Source organism: Schistocerca piceifrons, chromosome 9 (assembly GCF_021461385.2).
Source record: "Schistocerca piceifrons isolate TAMUIC-IGC-003096 chromosome 9, iqSchPice1.1, whole genome shotgun sequence".
NCBI classification, from domain to species: domain Eukaryota; kingdom Metazoa; phylum Arthropoda; class Insecta; order Orthoptera; family Acrididae; genus Schistocerca; species Schistocerca piceifrons.
The window spans coordinates 199,182,672-199,209,234 of record NC_060146.1 but is presented as its reverse complement, the minus strand read 5'-3'; the positions used below and the strand labels follow the sequence as shown (position 1 = coordinate 199,209,234).

At 37.3% G+C, this 26,563-nt stretch overlaps 2 protein-coding genes across 4 annotated transcripts in view; one reads left to right on the top strand and one right to left on the bottom strand.

Annotated features, from left to right (window-relative positions):
- Positions 1-17,775, bottom strand: part of LOC124717330 (zinc finger matrin-type protein CG9776) — a 278,463-nt gene extending 260,688 nt beyond the window's left edge. For 2 of the 3 annotated variants that reach the window (XM_047244160.1, XM_047244161.1), the window contains exons 1-2: positions 17,564-17,775; positions 3,625-3,781 (exon numbers count right to left, since the gene is read on the bottom strand). The gene's annotated coding sequence lies outside the window, so the exon portion shown is untranslated. The remainder of the gene's footprint in view (positions 1-3,624; positions 3,782-17,563) is intronic. The other variant, XM_047244162.1, reaches the window with a different exon arrangement.
- A 125-nt stretch (positions 17,776-17,900) lies between these two features.
- Positions 17,901-20,593, top strand: LOC124717252 (cyclin-T1-like). Its single transcript, XM_047244054.1, has one exon. The coding sequence runs from the start codon at positions 18,308-18,310 to the stop codon at positions 19,607-19,609; it is 1,302 nt and encodes a 433-aa protein (XP_047100010.1). The 5' UTR covers positions 17,901-18,307; the 3' UTR covers positions 19,610-20,593.
- The last annotated feature ends 5,970 nt before the right edge of the window (positions 20,594-26,563 follow it).

Genomic DNA, 26,563 nt, shown 5'->3' with positions numbered 1-26,563 from the left:
TTGACTGCTGTGACCAAGTGCTGTCAAAACTGAAATACAGCAGAATTTTTACTTAAGCTGGTCTAACAGTCTCTGTTAAGATATTCATCTACAGAGTAGGAGGAGGGGTCAATGGAAGCGTCCGATTCCACCCGTCTGCTTTGACATAAAGGTGATGTAGTGTGCGAATGTCATTACGGCATGGTGTTTATTAGTTGGTTTGTGTGTGTGTGTGTGTGTGTGTGTGTGTGTGTGTGTGTGTGTGTGTGTGTGTGTGTGTTGCATTGGGTTTATTTGAGCCTTGGTGTTGGATGTGTGTAGTTGTTGGTGGCAGTGATTGTAATTCCAAACGTAAGACTTGGAAGTTTTTTCAATGAATTATCAAGTTTTTTTGTTTAGGTATTTGGCGTTTTCATTAGGTGTTATTGGTTTGTTATTTGTAGTGTGGTAACACATTTAATGTGTGTGTGTATGTGGGGGAGAGGGAGTTCGGCTGCCCAATCTAGTTTGCAGTGCTGGAATTTGCTGGTGGTAAGTAACTTTTTTTTTTCTTTCTAGTTGTGATGTTTTGTGTATTTGTGGAGTATTGACTGTGTTTTAATTTATGTAGGGATGATTGATTTGTGGATTTTTGAGATTGTGGTTTTATTTTTCACAGTTGTAGGTGTTGGGTTTTTGTCATCAATAGTTGTGGTGGACCTATATATGTCACCAGAAATGACCGATTCATATTTTCATAGTTGTAGTTGGTTGATGTTTTGGTATCATCATCTGTGATTGACCTATATAGGTCAAGGGAAGTGTCCAATCCCAATTTTCGTAGGTTTTAGTTATGGGTATTCGTGTTCTGGTATCGTCACCTATGGTTGACCTATATTGTTCAAGGGAAGTGTCTGATTCCTGCAGATTTTTGTTGGTGTAGCAGAATGCCGTAATTTTTTTTTCTTTTTGTTCGTCATTTTGTGTTTTAGGATCATGGTGTGTTTTTTTACTAGCTTGCCCTCACCCTAAAACCACCAACTTCCCGCAGTTGTCCTGTTAGTTTGACTGAATTTTTGGAGGGAGGTGTAATTGTCTTATTTATATGTATCTTCGTGTTTGTTGCCGTGTGTATGTAGTGACGTCATAGACACACTTAATATAGCCATTTCCGGCCTTTTGATGACGTCATGGGTCAAAGCAGACGCATGGAATTGGACACTTCCGTATCAAAAAGTCTTTCGAACACACTAAGTTTTTAATGGTTGCTGACTTGCTGGCAGTTTATTGAAAATGCACGTTCCAGAATACTGGACCAAGGTAAGTAATTTTAGGTCTTTATGTAGACTGCTGTTCCTATTTCTAGTATTGATATTGTGTATGGAGCTATTGGTTGGAAATACTCGCAACAAATTTCATTAAGGAATAAATATACTAGGAAGCAGTGGTTAGAATACAAAGTTCCTCGAACAGGTTCCTACACGATGTTCTTGAATTTATACCACAAACTACTTTTATTACACGCTTTTACATGCTAAAAACTTTTGCTCCGTTTGATGAGTTACCGCAGAATCTGATCGCTTATGAAATAATAGAATGGAAGTATGTAAGCTTTTTTATATTAATGTCTCCTACATCTGACATCATTCTCACTGCAAATACAGACTTGTTTAGGTGCTTCATCAATTCTGCGGTATTCCCTTCCCAACTGAATTTATTATCGAGTTGTAGTCCCAGAAATGTAACACTGTCAACCTTTTCGATCTGCATGTCTTCATATGTTGTACACATGCTGTAGCTGGAGAAATCTAGCAGTTTTCCAAATCTCACATAAAACTTGGATTAGCGTACTTACACTTTCCCCAATAAGACTATCCTGTACGGGGCAAGAGTAAATGAATCTGTCACAGTATCTAAATTTTTTTGTTGTATTACAAGGCTGTACACTTATTCTATTAACTGAGCAGCACAAGAAATTAAGCTTCGAATTTAACCCACAGTATTCAGTTTACATACTACTTCATACTTAAAAATGCATGATGTAAACATTTTACTTAAACAGTGCTGTGGCAAAGTTCCGTTAAAAATAATGGTTATCAAATAATAACTGGAACTGTGATAACGGTTACTCCAGGATAACCGTTTGGCACACCTCTAGTGCCGGGCATCTACTCCTTGGCATACGTGGGGAGTCAACAGCACAGGCATCAGCAGAGGAGTCCTTGTGTAGTCATGGGGCTACAACCAACAGGGTACACGGTGGCCCCACGACAACAGACTGACTACCGTGCTGGATATGAGGTGTAAAGAATTCCACAGTGTAGTGGGTGGAGGAAAACGAACCCAGAAAGGTGTCCCCGCTAAAGGGATGGGGGTGAGCAGGACTGCAATGCCATGACGAGAAAGTGGGCTAAAGATCTCAAAGCATGATGGACACAATGCACCATGTAAGGCACCCTTCCCCAATTGGTTTGCTCTTCAGAAAAATTTTGAAAAATGGAGGTCAACCCCTACAGGGGACCATCACATAAAGGTCAAAAGGTGAGAGACTCCTTTTAGTTGCCTCTTACGACAGGCAGGAATATGTCGGGCCTATTCTAATCCCTCGACCCGCAGGGGGAAAACTTATGGGTGGTCACTGACCTATAAATATGAAAAAAAATTGAAGATGGCCTCCAAGCCTTTGTTAGTTCAGAAAATTAAATCTGTAAGGTTAAGTTAAGAAAATGTTTTGAGAAGTAAGTAATGAGTGACAATAATAATTTTTCCCATATGAATTCTTGATGAGTTTTAATTAATGTGAAAGAGTTTAAAGGCATTTCATAAACAACTGACACCAAAATAAAAAACGAAAATTTGGACAACTTTCAGTGAACAGTGTCCCAGGAAGAATAGTAAGTATTCAGGGATACTACAGGGATGCTCACTTGAAGGAAGGAATTCTAGTACGTAAGGGCTCTTGCTCAACAAAAGAAACTTGTTTCACAGTATCAAAGATGAAGTTATCACAGCTCTTTAAGGTATGCATTTTAGAGCCCACGTTTACTAGACATTTTTGCTTCGAATATTGACAATTCTTCCTGGGACATCCTGTAAAAGGTTAAACAGCACCCAATAATTATTGAATATTTCTTGCAAAACTCCTCTCTAGAATTGGAGTAAATACAAAGTTTGTATTAAACTATAGGCAAGTCAGTTAATTGTAGGACAGCAATAATTTAACTACTGAATGCCCACGTATCCTTAAAGTGCAACAACAGCTGCACGCATGTTGTTGAACAGAAATAGTACACAACAGGTCAATCAGCAAAGTAGTGTTTATCAGCAACAAAGAAGTAAAGTCGTGCCTGGAGGCTCAGAAGTTACATGCTGGTTTCAGAATATAAAAGGTCTGGGGTTCAATCCTTATTCTTCTTTTTCCTTTTCCATTTTTCATGGCTTTCTTCTCTGGGAATGCCAAACTGCACCACGGTTGAATCTGTGTCAAATTGTAGGGCCCTGTATCTGGATGGGTATATTCAAATGTCTGAGTACAGTAAGACTGCGGACACTAAAACAATAGCCAGATCTTCCTGGCAACAATAAAAATGCAATCTTGCTATGCAGCCAGTATGACGACATGCAGAAATTTGGGAACTGCCAATATGTGATATCATGGTTTATTACCTTCTTTCTTTGCTGGGCCAATCACAGGAGTCCAACGAGGTTTGTCAATTCCCATATCTTCCAGAAAACCTACAATTGGGATGTCCTCAGGTTCTGACCCCTCATTGTCATCCATGACTCAAGATCAAAAGGAGCTACCGTATTGCGTGCTGACAATCTGAAACCCGGAGAAGACTGCAATGTAATTCAACACTCCTCTTTCACATTAGTGATTATGAAATGACAAAATCTCACTTTAATGAGGAAGAATTTTGTTGTTTAATGTGTCAACAAACACCCTGAATGACAATAGTGTATGGAATCAGTAAATTGTCATACTGACTTCCTAAAACAGTCAAAAAAAAAAAAAAAAATGCTTCACATCAGATAAGCATTTCAATACAAACATACTGAATTGATCCAACTGTTTGCTTCCACAAAGATGAAATTCTGGAACACTGCTTTTATCAGGCTGCAATGTGTACTTTCAACATTTCCTTCCTTTGTTAGCTCAATATTTAGATGTGCAATATATATTGCACTCCAGTGATGGAGTATTTCATGCCGCTGCTGCTGCTGTCATCGCCATCATCGTCATTCAGTCTTCGGTTTGAAGACTGGTTCGATGCAGGTCTCCACACTACACTATCCTGTGCAAACCTCTTTAGCTCTGAATAACTGCTGCAACTTATATCCATTTGAACCTGCTTACTGTATTACGATTTCTTGATGTCTTAGGATGTGCCCTTTCAACTGACCCATCTAATCTTCAGCATTCTTCTGTAGCACCACATTTCAAAGGCTTCTATTCTCTTCTTGTCTGAACTTCTTATCGACCACGTTTCACTTCCGTACATAGCTTCACACCATAAAAATACTTTCAGAAAGGACTTCCTAACACTTAAGTTTATAATCGATGTCAACCAAGTCCTCTTCTTCAGAAATTTTCTTACCATGCCAGTCTATATTTTATATCCTCTATACTGAGGCTGTCATCAGTTATTTGGCTGCCCAAATAGCAAAACTCATTTCCTACGTCTAGCACTTCATTTCCTAATCTAACTCCCTCTGTATCACCTAATTTAATTCGACTACATTCCATTACCCTTGTTTTCCTTTTGTTGATGTTTCCTTACATCCTCCTTTTAAGGCACCATCCATTCTGTCGAACTAGTCTTCCAAGTCCTTTGCTGTCTCCAACAGAATTGCAATCATCGGCAAACCTCAAGGTTTTTATTTCTTGTCCCTAAGCTGTAAGTCCTGTTTCAATTTTTGTTTAATTTCCTTTACCACTTGCCCAACATACAGACTGAATAACCTTTGGGGATAGGCTACAACCCAGCCTCATTTCCTTCCCAGTTATTGCTTCCCTTCCATGCACTTGGGCTCTTATAATTGCTGTCTGGTTCAAGTACAAACTGCATTTAATCTTTCCCTCCCTGTACTTTAACATAGGAGTGTCTTTCAGTCAACAGCATCAATAGCTTTCTCCAAGTGTACAAATGTAATAAACAAATGTTTGCTTTTCTCTAACCTATCTTCTGACAAAGTCGTGGGTCAGTCTTGCCTCACCTTTCCTGCATTTCTCCAGAACCCAAACTCATCTTCCCCGAGATCTGCTTTTACCAGTCTTTCCATTCCTCTGTACATAATACGTTTCAGTATTTCACAGCTAAGACTTATTAAACCAAGCATTTAGTAAAACTACGTATTAGAAGCAAAACTCAATGCAAATATATAACAAGAACCACTACTGCTAGCTTACTACATTACACACCAACCATTGGACTGTCACAACTCTCAAAAATATAACTGTACATGTCCAACATAATTTAAGTTAATATAAGGGGCATACTAGTCTTGTGAGGGAGACAGACAGCAAGTTTTGAGAGAAACAAACAGCATACTGAGATTCATTGCAAGAATCCTAAGGACATATAATCCATTCTCAAAAACAGCTGATTGGAAATCCCATGTTGGTCAAATCTTCCAAGACCGTTTCTTATCCTGGCTGCCTTTATTCGGTTAACACATTTATCACACTGAGAGATAGAACAGTCAACGCCTTCATGAAAAAATGTTTGCGGTTCCCAGGCACGCATCTCTAGGTCCGAAGTAAATCGATGGTCACTAATGTCTTTCTTCAAGGTTCAAAAAATATGGAAATCACATGTGGAGAGATTGGGACTGTATGGAGGACGTGTAGGGGCTTCCCAGAAAAACTTCTGCCACATACTCGAAACAAACTTGGCAACATCCTCCATACACTTCCAATCCCTCCCCATTTGTTTTCCACATTTTTGGAGCCCTGAAGAAAGACATTTGTGGCTGTCTATTAGCTTCGGACTTAGAGGTGTACGCCTGAGTACAATCATGGTTCCATAGGTAACCTAAAACTTTTTCGCCTGCAGGCATTAACCATCTTGTCTCACACTGGGATAAATGTATTAACAGTAGTGGCAAGTACTTTTTAAATAACAGAAATTTTCTTATTTTTTTCCATCTGTCTTGTTTTCATTTGACTGCCCCTAGTATCTGGTCAGTCTTCTGATAAAATCGTTGTCCTGTATGATTTTTTCAAGCTTCCCCTTGCCACTTTCCCTACTCACACAAATTAAATAATTTAACAAATTCCAGCTTAAGCGTGTTTACACTGTACTTGGCTCTTGTGCTGTGTTCTCCTGTGGGCAATTTCGTTCCAGTGGTTGTAGTCAGTTGAGAGAGAATATGTGGCAGTAAATGTGACTTGCTGAATCTAATGATTTCTTTTGGTGGAATATAGGAACTGATTTGTTTTCAATGTGGAGAGCAGTCAGAAAACTAGATGTGTTGACAAAGTGATCTGTATTGTAGCCCAGGACCTACACTAGACTGGAATGTGAATCTAAGAAAACTAGATGTGTTGACAGACTGACCTGTGACAATTCAGGAGTGAGTTGGTGAAGTCAATGAATGTTAATGGAAGAAAACTAGACGGGCTGTCAGACTGACCTGTAGCAAGGCAGAGGCATAGATTAGGCAGGACTGCATCAATTTGGTTGAGGGTTGGCAAAGCCAACAAATCTCACAATGAAAGTGTATGATTGCTGTAATAGATCTGTGTGTAGCATAATCATAGATACAAGTTTGACACTACAAATTTCTTTCAAACACACACTATAACAGTAAAAATAATCAATTTTTAACAATGTAATATAACTGGATAGACAAAAAAAATCTACTCACCAAGCAGAGGCAGGAGAACACACACACACACACACACACACACACACACACACACAAAAGCTTTGGGATTTGGGGGGCTCATTCTTCTTGCAGACGGGTTGAAGAGGAGGGACAGGGGTGAGGAAAAGGACTGGAGAGGTGTAGGGAGAGGGGTAGTTCAGAAAAACATCTAGAACTCCGGGTCAGGGAAGGCTTACCAGAAGGAAAGACAGATTGTTGGGGACTGCACTGGATGACATTTGAAAACCTGAGAGCTTTGAGGTGAAAAAAAGGATAATATGAAAGTCAGAGTTTACTGCTAAAACATCATTCACAAGTTAATAAGAGGGAAAAGCTAAGTGTGTTGTATGTATCAGAGGTGAGAAGGGGGTGGCGAAAAATGGACAGGTCAGAAAATGAAAGATGTAGAAAACTAAAACGGAGTGAAGAAAGGAGTAGTTTCTATGAAAAACTGCTTAAACGGAAGAAATTAACATATGTTAAGGACAGGTAGGTGGCAGGAACCAAAGACATGTTATAGTGCTAGCTCCCGCCTACAGAGTTCTGAGAAACTGGTGCCTGGGGAAAGAATCCAGATGACAAATGTCATGAAACAGGCACCAAGGTCATGACTGTCATGGTGCAGAGCATGCTCAGCAACAGGATATTGTGTGCTGTTGGTATGCATCCTTTGTGTATGCCCATTCATCCTAACTCTGTGTAATCATGCTGACATACAGGGATGAACAGTGTTTACAAAATAGCTGGTGTATTAAGTGTCATTTCACAGGTGGCTGTCCCTTTGATAGTACATATTTTGCCAGTTATACGGCTGGTATAGGTAGTGGTAGGAGGGTGCATAGGGCAAGTCTTGCAATGGGATGGTCACAGGTGTAGGAGCCATAGGGCATGGAGATGGGTGCAGGAGCAGCATAGGACCTGACAAGGATATTGTAGAGATCAGGAGGGCGACAAAGAACTATTCTAAGCGTGGTGGGCAAAGTCTCAGAATGGACGTCCTTTTTTTTTCTCTTTTCTTTTGTGGTACCTACACTTTGTACAAAAATGAATCTCCCATGCCTTATCTTTCCAGTCTTCCACCACCTCCCAAAGTCCCACTCTCCAGCCACAGAGGAGCATTCCTCTCATAACTCAATACCACCCATGACTGGAGCAACTGAATTACATTCTCTGCCAGGGTTCTGATTACCTCAAGTTGTGCCCTGAAATGAGAAATGTCCTGCCCACTATCCTTGACAGCCCTCCCACAGTGGTATTCCGCCATCCACCGAACCTACACAATATACTCATCTATCCTTACACAATCCCTGCTCCCCATCCCTTTCCTCATGGCTGATACAAGACCTGTCCCAAGCATCCTCCCACCACCACCTACTCCAGTACAGTCACTAACACCTATCCTATCAAAAGCAGGGCCACCTGCGAAACCAGTCATGTGGTGTATAAGCTAAGCTACAACCACTGTGCTGCATTTTATGTAGGCACGACAACCTACAAGCTGTCTGTCCACATGAATGGCCACAAACAAACTGTGGCCAAGAAACAAATGGATCACCCTGTTGTGGAACACATTGTCAAATACGATATCCCTCATTTCAATGACTGCTTCACAGACTGTGCCATATGGAGCCTTCCCACCAACACCGTCGTTTCTGAATTGCGCAGGTGGGAACTTTCCCTGCAATATGACCTATGTTCCCATAACCCTCCTGCCCACAACCTTCGTTAGTCACAGTCCTCACCCATCCAGCCCCTTCCCTGTTCCCATTCCAGCACTACATGGCCACCACCATCCACCATCACATCCAGTCTTTTTATTTCTCTCCTTTACCACTATTTCCACCCCCAGCCCCTCTCTCCACCTCACCCTGCCATCTGTCTAACCTGCAGCACTTCACTGTCCACCACCCCCACCATACTACCCCTCCGCCTCCCTGTCCTCCTCCGTAACCCCCCCCCCCCAAACCCAGTCGCTACTCCCATCATGCACTGGTGCTGCTGCTCACAGTATGGTTTCAGTTGCCTGAGACTGCAGGGTCATTCCATGTCAAGTCACCAAGGCCTTGACACCAACCATGTCAGATTTTGATGAAACTTGGTACAATTACTTCTTTTATCATCCTGAAAGCACTTGTAAAATTTTTTTGCTCTATCTCTTATAGTTTTTTTTTTATAAATTTTTAAAGTTTTTAGATTTGGCGTTGTTTCAGCAGTCGGAAATCGTAACTTAAATGTGTCCTCACAACTAAAAAAATTTGTATATTAAAGAATACTCAAGATATCAGTATGAAATTTTGGAATAAGTTTGTGTATTATATCTAAATGTTAAAAAAAATTACCATAAAGATATATTAAAACCTTCCAAATGAATAAAAATTTACAAGTTTTTTTTTTAGCTAACGGATGTTTAGTTTTACAAAAACTGCAATATCTAGAGTCTCAGACCTGATAGAAAGCTCAAATTTGTTTTAAAATACTCTTAATTGTATAGGCTATTAGATAAAAGAAAAATTATGTTGGCTTTTTAACCTATTTAATAGTTATCTAATTTTTAAAATAATATTAATTATATTTTAAAAATAATAAGTACCAAGTGACTTAGACACCGAAAATAAGTTTTTGTCTTCTTCGAGTAACAATGTACGCTTGGATTTTGTTTTGTTACTCCTGTGTTTTGAAGTAAAAAATTATTACAGTGTTAAATAGTGCTTGGATAGTATTTTATTAAGTTTATTCGAACTTTCAGTAAGTACTGTTACATAGTTTACAGAGATTCTTTTCCAATATCCTATAAAAGTAACCAGAACAGCAATCAGACCAAATGTGAAATCAGTATGTCAGATATTCAAACCTGTAGTGTAGGGTTATTTAAAAAATCTGACTGTTTCCAAACAACCTACACACCTTCAAAACAGTTACAACCGGTATCTGAATTGAGCGAGGAAGAAAAAGATTTGATCCACTTACGATCTGGAATTAATCTGTGTGAATTTAAGAATATATGTTCATACCACAGCTACTACTTTTTAAATGTTTTTGAAAAGTATCAAACAACGTGTGTAGACCCACTAAAAAAACACAAAAAGCCCATCAAAAAATCGTTGAGAAGTGTAGGCTTGGATCTTTCTAAACAATTACTGACAAAAAATATTAGCATAAAACCTGGACAAAAGTTTTGCTCAACATGCCGTAACTTTTGTGAGGAAAAATAAAGAGTTGAAGTCAATGAAAGTGAAACAGGTGATGAAGTCCTGGTTGATTTAAAGGATTTTGATGTAATGATTTCTCTTATGAAAGAGAAGATTTCATCTGTTGGGAGGTCTAGAAAAATCCAGATTCTGACCTTGGCTCCAGATTCTTGGAGTCGAAATAAAGTGATGAAAGAATTTAATGTAAGTGAGTACATGGTGCGACAAGCTACAAAGCTAAAATCTGAAAAGGGTATTTTGGAAACTCCTGGTCCAAAAAAAGGTAAAACTCTTTCTGAAAATACAGTAAGACTTGTAACAGATTTTTATGAAAAGGATGAAAGTTCCAGAGTGCTACCTGGAACAAAAGACAAAGTAAGTGTTCAAAAAAATGTGTACATGCAAAAAAGACTCATTTTGTGTAACTTGAGAGAACTATTATTCTTTCTAATGGGAGAATCCCGAGGTAGAAGTAGGATTTTCAAAATTTTGTTTCTTCATACCTAAATGGTGTATCCTTGCTGGTGCTGCAGGCACACACACTGTATGTGTATGCAGTATCCACCAGAATGTTAAACTATTACTGGATGCTGTGAAAATTGAAGAATCTTATAAAGACCTAATTAAGATGCTTGTGTGCAACATGGAAAACCAAAACTGCATCCTACGTCATTGCGACAGTTGTACTGCAAATACTGCACTAACTGAGTACTTATCTGAAAAACTAGGTGAAGATTATGATTTAGAAGAAGAAATTGTAATCAGTCAGTGGATTAACACAGACGGGCAGAAATGATCAAACAGTCTATCAGTGTTGAAGACTACATTTCTTTATTGGTTAGGTCATTGGAAAAGCTCACCCCACACTCGTTTATAGCAAAATCCCAATCAGCAGCCTTTAAAAGATTGAAAGAAGACCCACCACCCAAAACAGCAATTATTGTGATGGGTTTCAGTGAAAATTATTCCTTCGTTATACAAAATGAGATCCAAAGTTACCACTGGAATAGAGGTGGTTGTACTCTACACCCAGTTGGAGTTTTTCTAAGAAATGAGGAAAACAATGTTTTTGTTTCCAACCGATGTTTTATTAGTGATGACCAAGAACATGATACTGGTTTTGTTAACTTTGTACAAAAAGAAATTACAAAGTGGCTGTCATCACATCATACTGACATTGACTCAGTTCACTACTTTACAGATGGAACTGTAATTTTACAGATGGTTGTGCTGGGCAGTACAAAAATAGAAACAGTTTTAAAAATTTGACTGAACACTTGAGAGACTTTAATTTGAAGGCCCAACACACTTTTTTTGCAACAAGTCATGGGAAGTCAATTTCTGATGGCCTAGGAGGAACTATTAAAAGAATTTTAAGGAAAGCTAGTCTACAGCTTTCAGACAAAGAACAAATAATGACAGTGATCGATGTGTGTTCATTTTCACTTTATTGACAAAAAAGAAGCTGATTTGCTACGGTTAAAACTAGAAAACCGTTTTTCAGCATCCCGAACCATTCCTGGAACAACAAGTTTTCATAACTTCAAACCACTTCCAACGGAAATACGGAAGCGTCCGATCCCGCCCGTCTGCTTTGACCCATGACGTCACAAATATGGCGGAAACAAAAACAAACACACACACTTTCCACAAGAATCCTAATGACACTAACGGGACAAGCGCGGGAAATGGGGTGTTTTGGGTGGGGTGCAAACTAAATATAATCAAATTTAGACGCTTTGCGTAGCTACAACGTGTAAGTGAAGACAGCCATGCATGAATACCCACCCACCTCCCCAGGGGTCGTAACCCCTGCAACCCATAGAAGATAAAGATGCTTCAGTAGCTGATTAGTGTTTTTTGTCTTTTAAAAAAAAAAATCTCACGGGATAGAACGAACAGATCAGAAAGATAAATATAATAAACTAAAACAGAAATTGGAGGAAACAGATAACTGAAATAAATAATAAGTCTTTTTAAATAAAAAAAAAAATCTCACGAGACAGAACGAACAGATCAGAAAAGTAAATAAAATAAGATAAAACAGAACTGGAGACAGCCACAAGCAAACCAAACTCCGCGCTGTCATGACGTCACACACGACAACACCCTTACGTCACGGGTCAAAGCCGACGCGTGGGATCGGACGCTTCTGTCGACCCCTTCCACCAAACAACCTTGAAATTAGAAGGACTACAGATAGTGTAAAACCCTTCTTACTCTTTTCTTTCCATTCATCTTCTGATTGGGTTCGTGTTGAACCATCCATAAATAGCTATGTGGCTGTAAATTATGATGGTAACTGGTACTTTGGACTGGTAAAAACAATATTCAATGATGATGAAGATGCAGAAATTCTATTTCTACATCTGCATCATTTTATTGGCCTGAAAGAGAAGATTCTTGCATAGTGCCTTTGGAGCACATAGTCTGTGTAGTAGACGCACCTCAATCAAGCGACACTGGAAGAATGTATTACTTCAATAAAGACTGTATCAAAAGAACTGAAAGCTCTTGGATGAAGTGGAAAAACAAGTTGAATCAGCATTAATGTTTATTAAAAAGACAAAATTACTCAAAAAATTCAATGTTTCAAGCAATCAGTTGGGTTATACATAAGTGTCGTAAGTACAATATCTTTGTACATAATTCTAATGTAATCTACTATAATTAATAAACATGTTAAAAAGCCATCATTATTTTTGTTTTATCAAGTAGCCTATATGTTTAAGAGTAAATTAAAACAAATTTGAGCATTCTATCAGGTCTGAGACTCTAGATATTGCAATTCTTATAAAACAAAATATCCGTTAAAAAAAAGAAAAGAAAAAAAAACACATATATATATATTTTTTTTTCATAGAAAATATTAATATATTTTAATAGTATCATTTTTATCTTCAAATATGTATAATAAACAAACTTGCTGCAAAAATTTATGATGTTATCTAGAAGAGTTTTTAAGATAAGCAATTTTAAAGTTTTGAATACAAATTAAATTTACCATTTCGGAAGGTTCAGAAAACGCAAAACATAAAAACTTAAAAAATTTATTAAAAAAAACTATAAGAGATACAGCAAAAAAATTTTGCAGGTGTTGTCAGGATGGTATTAGAACCATTTGAGCCAAATTTTATGAAAATCTAAGGAGGTGGGTGTAAAATTTATTTTTTATTGGGTGATTTGATGTGGAATGACCCTGCAGTCATGTATATGAGTTGCATTTTTGTGTGTGTGTGTGTGTGTGTGTGTGTGTGTGTGTGTGTGTGTGTGTGTGTGTGTGTGTCCGTTTCTATTGTTGAGGAAGGCCAATGGCCAAAAGCGTTATGTGTAAAAGTCTTTTTGTTGTGCCTATCTGCGACTCGGCATCTCTGCTATATGGTGAGTAGCAACTTTCATTCTCATAATATTGTTACATTCCATCCTGGATTTTCCATTGTTTGAATATGTTAATCAGTTACTTCAACAAGGCAATGACTTCCTAAAATCACTTTCTGAAATAAGATCCATTCTGTCTGAGATTTTACCCACCACATTTAGAATAGTTCTTTGTCGCCCTCCCGATCTCCACAATATCCTTGTCAGATTCTATACTCCTTCTGCACCCATCTCCCTACCCTATGGCTCCTACCCCTGTGACCAGCCCCGTTGCAAGACTTGCCCTGTGCACCCTCCTATTCCAGCCATATAACTGGCAAAATATGTACTATCGAAGGGACAGCCACCTGTGAAATGACACTTCATACACCCGCTGTTTTGTAAACACTGTTCATCCATGTGTGTCAGCATGATTACACAGAGTTAGGATGAATGGGCATACACGAAGGATGTATACAAACAGCACACACTATCCTGTTGCAGAGAATCCTCTCCACCATGACAGCCATGACCTTGGTGCCTGTTTCATGACATGTGTCATCTGGATTCTTTCCCCAGGCACCAGTTTCTCAGAACTCTGTAGACTGTGGGAACTAACAGTATAACATGTCTTTGGTTCCTGCCACCCACCTGTCCTTAACATATGTTAATTTCTTCCGTTTAAGCAATTTTTCATAGAAACTACATCTTTCATTTTCTGACTGTCCATTTTTCACCACCCCCCTCTCACCTCTAATACGTACAACACACTTAGCTTTCCCCTCTTATTAACTTGTGAATGATGTTTTAGCAGTAATCTCTGTCTTTCATATTATTCTGTTTTCCATGTCTAAGTCTCAGGTTTTCAAATGTCATCCAGTGCAGTCCCCAACAATCAGTCTTTCCTTCTCACCCCATCTGGTAAGCCTCCCCTGATCCGGGGTTCTGGATGACTTTTCCAAACTCTACCCCTTTTGCCTAACCTCTTCAGTTCTTTTCCTTCACCCCTGTCCCTCCCCTTCAACCATTCTGCCGAAAGAAGAAGCCACTGACTCCGACAGCTTGCATACATAAAACCGTTTTTTATATGTGTCTTCTCCTGCCGCCACTTGGTGAGTAGATTTTTTTGTCAAACACACACTATGTTTAACAAGCACATCAAACAGCAGGAGGTACAGACAAATAATTGGTAAACATAGTCAAGTTTGACAAATTATTTGATTGTTTATGGAGACCTTTTTGCCCTGGCCCCCAAGCGGATTAATGAGTAACCTATAAACAGAACTGTGAACTGTAGCATGGCCAGAGGTCTATGTTAGTTTTGAAGGCAGTTGTTTTCCTGTGAAGTAGTAAAACCAACAAGTGTGCAACAACAAAAAGCTGTTTTTGTTAAAGGAATTTTGTGGGAACAGACCGATCTCTAATGCGGCACAGGGATAGGTTAGGTTGAAGAGCGACAATATGGTTGTAAGATGGCGAAGCTAGCAAATTTGTTGTGACAATCTTTCTTTCTTCTAGTTTTATTTTACTTTTCTTTCACGTATTGTGAATTCCATAATTACATCTACATTCCTGATCATAACCTATATTTTCTAACTGTGAAAGGATATATTTGTTTTTAAAATGCAAAGAAATTATTATGAAACACTAAACATTTAACTTAAAACTCTGTTGTTAATTTACTCAGTAACATTGGCAGGAAAAAGAGTACCTTACAAACATGATCAATTAGTGAAAATACACTTGTCTTGGTCACTATTTTTTTTTTTTAATTTAGCAGAGTAATATTTCAGAGCTAGATCAGAAATGTAAGGACTATTGTATGAAGATTAGCATCTCCAAAACGAAAGTAATGTCAGTGGGAAAGAAATATAAACGGATTGAGTGCCAAATAGGAGGAACAAAGTTAGAACAGGTGGACGGTTTCAAGTACTTAGGATGCATATTCTCACAGGATGGCAACATAGTGAAAGAACTGGAAGCGAGGTGTAGCAAGGCTAATGCAGTGAGCGCTCAGCTACGATCTACTCTCTTCTGCAAGAAGGAAGTCAGTACCAAGACTAAGTTATCTGTACACCGTTCAATCTTTCGACCAACTTTGTTGTATGGGAGCGAAAGCTGGGTGGATTCAGGTTACCTTATCAACAAGGTTGAGGTTACGGATATGAAAGTAGCTAGGATGATTGCAGGTACTAGTAGATGGGAACAATGGCAGGAGGCTGTCCACAATGAGGAAATCAAAGAAAAACTGGGAATGAACTCTATAGATGTAGCAGTCAGGGCGAACAGGCTTAGATGGTGGGGTCATGTTACACGCATGGGAGAAGCAAGGTTACCCAAGAGACTCATGGGTTCAGCAGTAGAGGGTAGGAGGAGTCGGGGCAGACCAAGGAGAAGGTACCTGGATTCGGTTAAGAATGATTTTGAAGTAATAGGATAATCCTTTCATCAGATCTGGGGTATTAAACATACAAAATATTAAAAGGCACACATTGCAAGAACCCAGCTGACTTTAATGTTTTGAATGATTTTCATGTTGTTGAGTCACTTTCTATGTTCAAAATCCAGTAGCTTCGGAGTGTGACAGCTAAGGCCTTGTTAATGCAATGTGATGCCTTTATTAACAATTTCTTATACATGGAAGGTAAATAATGCCTGTACTGACATCATAGGCATTATTTCCAGTAACACCAAATACTGACAAAACTGTTTACCTTTTTCCATGCCATACTGCCTGTGTCAGTTTGGACACTGATGGTTTTACAAAAGGGAGTAGGAAAGGACAGAATACTTTGTATTGATTGTGACAGGTATGTATCTCAACTTCATTGGGTTGTTGCAATGTATGCCTTTTAATACCTTGTCTTACACTGCATGCTTCATACCATAGATCTGATATGAGTTTATCCCAAAATGCATCACCATGATAATTAAAATATATTATATTGATAAGCAATACAAGCAATTTACCATTACCATTTAGTGACAAAGATGGTCACTGATTTCCAGAGAGACTTTTTGTCTAAAGTGATAAAAGAGATATAATCAACTCTATGTACATTTGCTGCACTCTTACAGTATTTTATTTTGTGCTAGATTGAGGTTTTTGAGTCCATCTCCAGTTATGCACATTTGTTGGTAACTTACGTTACTAAGGATTTTACTGGATGAGCATGAGTCCCGTACACATTCTGTGCATGAGCGATATTGTGTGAACTGCATGTTGTGTGCTACCAATTAAAAATTTCCTTAAGCCATTAGAGGGAAGAAAAATATTTCGTCCTGTGTTTCATCAGAATTTGTCTTTAAAATATTAGTGGTGGTACAGAAAGAAGTTGGACACAAAATGAATGTGGTCGTAGCCCAATAATCCAAACAGTTAATATGCAATAAGATGTTTCTTGGTGACTAGAACGATTTCATGAAAGCCTCGCTAAGGACTAGTACATTGTCAAATTCCCTGGATATACAGCTCTGATGAAGCTATGAAATTTTTAGTGTCTCTTAAATGCTGACTTGCTGCCATTTGAGAATAGTGTCTTAACATTTTCGTACGATTACTTGGTAGAATTTTCTTTATATCGCTATTGGGCTCCCTAGCACTGCAGCACAACAGGACGTATCTTGGACTGATTTATAATGCGCTGCATTTTTCCTGTTTTAAGTGTCGTCACATTCTTCTGTAGTTCACACACACACACACACACACACACACACACACACACACACACACACACTACTAAGTAAAATTTGATGATCAATATTACCACAGGGGCATGGATAGTAAAATGCTGATGTTCTTTCGCTATAATCTACGACTAACTATGGCTAAATGAAGGACGTATTCTGCACTTTGATTTCTGGGAGGCTTACATGGAGTAGAGAACATATGTAAAATAAATGAGCTTTACCATTGCTAAAGTCACAACTACAAATTTTCGGAAATGAATTGGCGGTATTAACATAAAAAAAAAATTGAAACAAAAACTTTTGCTTTTTCCGGCATACAGCAAGCCAAGCTGAGATTGCGTTTTCTTTGTTTTGTAGTACCTTCATTAAACACCCTACGGTCTTTTACAACGATTATCAAACACAACAAGGGCAGATGAAACGATGATTATATACAGCAGCCTCGTAAACACGGGTCCTCCATACAACACCGGAATGACTGTAAACAATTCGAAACTTACCTTCTGTAAATATATAACACACGAGACGGATTTGTTATTTTTGCGCATAAATGTTTATGCCCTAGCTAGCTTGTATAATAGTAAACGATATGTCTTCAAATGTCGTCCGCGGTATTCCTTTATGTCAGTTCTCGATTTTCTGCACTACTTCCAATGAATTGAATTCCCCAATCTCTTTCACAGAACGGCCATTACGCACTACCATAGATGTTATACAACAGCTTTTGAGATTCATCCGTAGTAGCATATCTGTACTTCAGAATCTATGCCTTCAGACTTGCGGATTTTGTCTTCAAACACGATTGTCTGTGAACCAATTGCTAGAGTATTTGTGTATATGGCGGTTTCTTTAAATCAATCCAACTCGAAAGATAGGTATATTATTTACGACAGTCGTCTTTTGCAAAGAGAAGAATTTCTTAACGTTCCTCACTTCAACTCTGAAACCTGAAGACTCGTATAGAATAAAGTTTAAATATCATAATTGCGACATTCCTGTGACGTCATTATAACATCGCAGAAACGTATTCAGCAATGTTGATTGTTTTCGCCACAGTATCTGTACAGGAACGTGTGAAGTGTGTATGTGATATACTAGTGTGATGTGTAATCTGTATGCCATATGACAAGCCGGTTTCTAGATGTGGCCTCATTGTTTCCTTGTGAACTATATGGCACTCGACGTATTTCAATTCGTGGAACGTGGTTCTCAATGGATTATTGTACTTTTTAATTTGTCTTCCAATGGCTAGCGAGAGGTGGTATTTTTCCAGAGAGCAGCTAGAAAATACGCCTAGTATTAAATGTGGCTTTGATAAGGACAGAGAACTGTCGTACCGGCAGCAAGCAGCCAATTTCATTCAGGATATGGGCCAGAAATTAAAGGTTAACCAGTTGTGCATAAACACAGCTATCGTTTACATGCATCGGTTTTATATGTTTCATTCATTTACGCAATTTCACCGGCATTCTGTGGCTGCAGCATCCTTATTCCTTGCAGCGAAGGTTGAAGAACAGCCCCGAAGATTGGAACACATCATTCAAGTGGCACACATGTGTTTATGTCGTGATCGTCAACAACCGCTTGACACCAAATCAGAACGTTACTCGCAAGAAGTATGCGACTTAGTATTCAATGAAAATGTCTTGTTACAAACTCTTGGATTTGATGTAGCTGTTGATCATCCTCACACACACATAGTGCGTTGTTGTGATATGGTCAGAGCTAATAAAGACCTTGCCCGGACATCGTACTTTATGGCTTCAAATAGTTTACACTTAACAACCATGTGCGTGCAATACAAGCCAACACTTGTAGCGTGTTTCTGTATTCACTTAGCTTGCAAATGGTCGAACTGGCAAATACCTAAGTCTAGTGAAGGTAAAGACTGGTTTTGGTACGTTGATAAAACAGTTACACTAGAACAGCTGGAGCAATTGACGTCCGAATTTTTAGTAGTAGTAGACAAATGCCCCACAAAACTGAAACGAAGGTTAGCCGCTGCTGCTCCAGCATCATCAGGAAATAATGTACCACTTCCCAGACCAGAACTTCCAACTACAAGTGAAAATGTGAGTTCACCAAAGAACTTAGAGGAAAAACGCAGCGGGCATTTAGTTACAAAAACTCTCAATATTCTATCAAGAGAAGACAGTAGATGTTTTCAGCTGAAACCAAGTACTCATTCTTCAAAACGTGAAGAGCAAAATACACAAGTGAAGCATCCAGAGAAGTGGGACCATGGTAGTGGGAGACAAGGGGAACAAATAGCCTTCATGGGAGGAACCAGGACTATTATTCAGAAGAACAGTATTGATCACATTTCAGGTAGCTTGAATGGACCCAGCAGCAGCAGCAGCAGTAGTAGTACTACTACTACTTTAATTAGACAAACATCTTTGAAACCACACCAACAAAAAAGGAGTTCCTCGTGGCTTAGTGACAGTTCTGCAATGTCAGACAGCAGTACTCTTGCGTATCAAAGTGATCAGTACTGTCATGAGCAATATGTAACTGAACCTGTGACCAAAAGGCAAAAACAGTGACATAAGATGTTAAAATGATTGTTGTAATTGGAATGTGCCTTTGAAAACACTTTCTCAGGAAATGCCAGCCATGTCAGAAAAGCTTAAGACTTTTTGTGAATTTTTGTATTTAATGTATCTGTGATAATGATCGAGTCATGAACTTTAGTTCCTTGCAATAAAAAATGCTTTTATTTTGATGTTATGTGCATGTGAGAGAGATATAGGCTATGTTACTTACAAATGATAATGTTATCTCTGTCCTGAAGCTCATTCTTTTAAAGCCCATGCTGCTAAATTACTTTCAGATAGGCCTATACAGTAAGGATTTGCATTTGTAAATCTTTGTTAATAAAGAATGTAGTGAGGGAACCAAAGGTGTGCCATTTAAGGTAAGATGATGTACCTGATATAAGAAATATACAGTATTGAATGTGTTGTGCACATTTGCAAGCAGATATGCGGTGTTTAATTTCATTTTTAGGCAATGGTTTTGTTCAGATATCCAGTGCTTGATATTTGTTTTTATGTAGCAAGTTCAAGATTGTATTAATTATTTGAGAATGGTGTGACATGGTTTCTTCAGCTCTTTGGTGTAAAGCATTTATTCATTATCACTTACTAACACTTTACTTTAGATATACATGGAAACTTCCACAAATTCACTAGAATAGTCGTCTCCAGCAAATGTAATATCACATAAAATGCAAGTACCCTAAAAACTGTTTTTATTTAGGTACATCTGTAATTTGTCTCTTATCTTTGAAACATTGTTTAAGAAAATACGTAGAATTTAGTTAGTTGTGCAATATTAAATAATTTAATTTTCAAGGTTAATTATAACCAAAGGGCTGTATTATCCCCTCCTTTATTAGTGTGAACCTTGAATCTATGCTGATCATGTGAGGTTGCAGCTTAAAATAAAGAACTGTTGCATTTATGGTGTATTTACAATGCTTTAGTAACAAAATTTTTACAGTGATAAGAGTATTGTTACCATTTTCATAAACTCCCCACCATTTTTCAGTTGCTAGTCTGACGTGGAACAGTTTGTTTTATCTATAGTTTAACATAAAATACTAAGCATGGAACTGTACTTACCCTCATTTAAGTTTGTCTTGTTTTTGTTTTTTATAAATTGATTCATTTCATTAAGAAGCATGCAGCTTCATATGTTACAAAGTATTTTTGTTGAGCAAATACTGTTGATATTTTTGAATGTGATAAGGTGGTTTGTTTTTTCAGATTCTATTTTTTGCTCATAACCTATTACTGTTACGTACTTAAAGTACCAAAATCACTCTTGAGGCATTTGAAAGATCTTGCAATTTGCCACAATATTTGTCATATTTCGCAGTGAATAAAATTTAAAAACTGCTTAAGAGGAGAGAGATTTAAGAACCACTGAAATTTACTTCAATCGCTTCTGGAAGATGATGATAAAACTTTCATTTCTATCATGAAGTAAGGACCTTTATCTGTTAAGATGATTTCATACAAATCAGGAGGATCTGCATGCTATTTATCCAGACACAGTACTATTTGTGGACAGGTCTATTTAAAACTTTGTAGATTTGTTTTCAACCTTTAATATGTTGCAAAATCCTGATGTGGAAGAGAAATAATAACTGTAATAGAAACAACTCAACATATAGTTGAGGTGCTAAGCAATGATGAAATTGCTGAGCTTTCTGACAGTGTCCTTTGCATGGTAGTAATTTTTATGTTGGCTCTGAAATACATTTTCTGAAAACTCAGCAACAATTCCAGTCTTCTAATGCCTCGACTGCTCGATCTCAACTGCACTGTCAGCGGTTAACAACACTCTCATCTTCTCAGTGTTTCATACCGTCTATCAGAGCATTAAATGGATGAAAATAAATACAACTCTCTAAGCCTCAGGCCATAACTACTCATTCACTTGCCACACATTGTAAGGCTGTCACCATTTTGTATGAGGGAAATGGCTTGGAACTGGGAATGGAAGGTAATGATTTAAGATCTTGAAATAACCACATTTGTTTCATCTGTTTAATACTCAAGATAGTTACCGTCCATGGAAATAGTCACTGTATAAATCAATGTAATAGGATTATAAATAAATATTACATCACAGTTATAAATAAATACTTCATATGCTTATATGCAATAAAATATAAATTATGACATTGTATACATACTTTATATTGTCATTATTTAATACAGTGGACTATGACAAATATGTGCTACATCTATAACAATAAATTACATTTGTTTCATACAGTTTCCTCTAATTATTAGAAAGGCAATACTGTCAGTAATCAGCATATAAACATTCTGATTTACATTATACTCTGATCACAAATAAAATGCAATGATATTAACAAAGAAAGGGGTAAATGTAAAGCTTTGTTTTTAAGGATTGTTCTCCAACATGCACTTACTTTTCACTATGCCGTGACAGCCAATGTCACATACCATAATATAAGAGGCATTTAATTCCCATTAGATTGTATGTTCCTGTAATAACAAATAGTTATGTACTCCAGGTGTGCATGGAAGGACAGATCAAACCTGTCAAAATTCTGTATTCAAAAGAAATTTATCTTTGTTAGTGTATACAGCAGAGTTTTAATGGAATGTTGAACATCACATCTTACTCTAATGTAGCAAATATTTTGAGTAAAATAGTGATGGCATTTAAAATTCTGCTTGGGAAAACAGTTGATGTAGTTAAGACTAATCAATGTGTGCCCTTACTGTGAATTCGTCTTTAGTAGACGATTCTTGTGACCCCCCCCCCCCCCTCCCCCAATTCACTTCTAACAGATTAATGTATATAGGACATCTCAAAAATGTTTGTGTACACATATATTTTCATAAAATGTTCCTCTGTGAAAACTGCTATTACAAAGCTTTAAATTAAACGATATTGTAGTACACTGTATTGTACAGTGCAAAAGGCAATTAATGTCTGCATTAAGGCAAAAAATGGCTCTGCTTAAAATGGCTATCTTAAACCACATTATTGCTGGTGATGAAAGTTATGATTATATACATTAAAGCCTTTGTGCTCCTAGTTAAAGATGTTGCCATAGTTTCTCTACAAAGCATTTGCTTTAAAAAAAGCCAAAAGTTATTGGCACATCCACTTATTACAATTGGGCAGTTCTGAGGCCACACCTCACAGGTTCACACTAATAACAAAGATAGTATCCTCCTGTGAAAATATATTTTCCACAAATAAACAATTTTTAATAGTTACACAATTTCCTAACTCCAGTTAACTTGCATAGTACCGACCAGTCAACAACACAACCAGAAATACACATTTTCACGAAACTGTACATTATACACCATCACCTCTTTTACACCGATGAACAGCTTACGTCCTCAAAAAGTATTTTAAAATGTCATGAAATTAAAATGCATATCAGCACATACACATAACACGGTTATCAAACATTTTTAACCCAAATTGTAGACAGAAACATCTCACTGATTAGGTGTTCTTATACTAGATACATCTTTGACAGAAAGACTCTGCTTACAAGCATCGGCAATCTAAATTAAGATTTGCATGTGCATGATGACAATCTGCAGTTCTTTCCATGGGCGAGAAGAAAGGAACATCATATTACATTCACACAAACTTATCCCTATCAACAGCTGCTTGATCAGTCTTCCTACAAGATGTGTTCTATCACTGAAGTGGCATATAAGAAACAGTCGATTTATCAATGAAAATCTGGCAACATTATCAACCTTCACAAAGTGCTGCTTACATACATACTAAGGGGCACTGGTTAGTACACACAATAACTGTCATGCTAATATTCCACTAGAAAAAGAACTGGATGGGGGAGATCACACTCAAACTGAATCCAGAAAATAACTGCCCTTGTTATGGAAAACAAGGACAGTAGAAAGTGTGAAATGAATATCCTGTTGTGAATGACAGAGCCTGGAAAAGTTGTCAGCCCTGATGAATACAGTGGGTTCTGTATCACATACTGCCTGTGGCAAAAGAGATGATGTAGCACTTTTCCCATATCTACGTTAATATTCTATATTAAACTACTGTACATGTCAATAAGCCACTTTCAACTTCAATAACACAAAAAATTTTAAGTGTTGCAGTAGCGGGTAGTTCTGCAGTCGAAAGGTGGATCTTGCACTGTTTATTTTCCCCTGTGGCAGTCTACAGACTAGGTAGTTTATAGATAGTAGCAATCTCACTACAACTGTAAGAGATAAAACTTTCTCACCTGTTATTTGCCCTGTTTAACTTGTAGTGTGAAAAGTGAATATTTTGACTATTGCAGTGAACTGTGAGGTACACTATTGTATGTACAGTTTAAAATCTCACTGCCACCATTAAATCTGTATTGTGAACAGTATTTTATGATGCGCTGTGTGTGATTACTTAAGCCTTGGAGTTAAAATGAAGACTATGCAAATGGAGCTGGGTTTTTAATTACTTATTGAAAAATAAATAAACTTGTGAATTTTGTTCACATTAGTTACACATGTGTGTGTGTGTGTGTGTGTGTGTGTGTGTGTATAACACAATCTGAAACTCCACTGACTGTGCTGCAACACAACAAACACTACACTGGTGTGTTTTGAAAACAGTCACCATGGTAAAGTCCACTTACAATAACCATAGAAATGTTTTTAACATTTTACAGCACAGTTTGATCACACACATCAGAGGACCTTCACTGAAACTGGCAGTAGTCACAGGAATCACATACACTTGCTTACTTTTGATTTCCCCTCCCCCTTTGCCACAGAGAAACTGCATCACACTGCATATCAGAACAAACATGCACTTCAGAATGTGGCAATGAAAAGTGAGATTGCTACTACTGTAAATATATTACAATAAAATATGGAAGAAGATGAATCAAGATTAGAGGACACCACAGCTAATTCTAAAATTTTATTTTACTTTAAGCTGTCGCCAGAGAAATATATTGTGGCTCACAATAGAATTTAGAATTCAGTCATAGTCACCTGCAACAAATTTTGATATTACAGCGGCTGTATCCAAATGGACAAATTATTTCTACATTATGACACAGTATACAAGGGCAAAGTTTAGTTTCATAATTGTAGCTAATATGATTAAAAGCATCATCATGCTTTTCACATTATTAGGTAATTTGGTTGCCACTTGTTCTTTATCATTTACATACCCAGCCTCTTTTAGGTTGTCTGAAATGCATCCTTTCTATCTTTGTTATTTTCCCATTTCCCTGTCTTTAGTTCACTTTCTTATATTCAAATTTTTGGATCCTTGTTTCATTTGCTTTTTGCTTTGCATTTAATTTGATGTTTATCAGTTAATTTTTTTCGGCCAATAAGAGTTCTAGCTCCAATATATCACCATGGTATCTTTAGTGTGATGTTGCAAAGTGTGCTCCAAAAACTTTCCTTGATTTTTACTCAGTGACACCTTAAGCTTAAATTACCACTTTCAACACCTACTTTGATAATAATAGAAAAAAGATTTTGTTTTTCTCTTTATATGCATACCACCACCTTAGGTCTATTCATCATATTGTACATCGCTGAACTTATATAACTCCGTATTTGCAATAATTTAATCCTCCATGAATCAAACACAAAAAGGACTGTGTTCTGTAATGAAACTTTTTCACAAATTACAACTGTGTGCACTGATGGGAACTCTAACACAGACTTTTGCTGTTCACAGGTAATGGTTTTACAAGCTGAGCTGACCAGGAACCCTGCTGACAGTTTTATCTTATGATTTTAAACACTGTCTGTGAAATGCAAGGGCCTGAATCGCTACCTGACACACTATTCTAGCCTACCACTTAACTTTAAAAAGTGTTCCAGTTAAAAATAACTGATTTGGTAAAAATATAATTAATCATGTCATATATGAGTTGTAAGCAATGAAAGTGCACACTCAACAAGGTTGAAGGTGGTAGCGCCCAAATTACCCGAATCTTATTTGAGGCAAAATGGTAGACAAAATACAAAAATGTATTCACTGTTTCACAGAAAAGACCTGTGGCCATCAGTAGTTAGCTTCCTCTCTTTTTCAGGCTTTCTGGCCTTTCTCATAACAATAAAATTTCATTCCACAAATGGGTCTTCAAATTTGCAGTTTACTCCATAACTTTGACCAGCATCATCAACTGAAGCAGAATATTAACAGTCCATTACAAAATAGAAGTAAATCTGTTTTCTGAAAGCTTCTCCATCGAGATATTCCTCCCCCAACAAAAAGTTGCAAAGTTACAAAAATTCAACATGTTGTAGATGTAAACAGGATTAGCTTTCCTCTGTTCTGTCTTCATTTTGCCAAAAGAAATAATGACCTTGGTACTTCATACTCTGCAAGTCAAAGTTTAGACATACTAGGACACCTTATGAGCCAGTCATTTTTAATTTTCTGGATTTCAAGGTCAATGCCTGGATATCAATTTCCTAAATCATGAAAAGGATAGCTTGCTACTCACCATAAAGTGGAGATATGAGTCACCTATAGGCATAACAAAAATATTGTAAGCTTACTTGTAGACAGTTTTTTTGTTGTACCTACATGCAACTCAACATCTCCACTGTATGGTGAATAGCAATCTACCCTTTTCATAATACTGACATTATTCCAAACTTGATTTTCCATTGTTTCATTTCCTAAATCACTATGTCACACTTTTCATTTCTAGAGGTTATGAGTGAACACAAACATATTAAAAACTATTACTGACATGAATTTTTTTCATTTGCCAATACACTTCACATTTTTGTACTAAATTATAATTAATTACAAATACCCCCATTTCCATGTGATTAGGGATTAAAAATAAAAGAAATGTTATTTTTATAAAAAAATATGGTTCAACACTTGTTAATTAACATTTAAATTTGATAAAAATATATAGTAGAATTCAAACAAAAGGATAAAGTTGCCCCCTAACAAAAATAGAACTGGCAACCTCACAATTAAAAGACTAG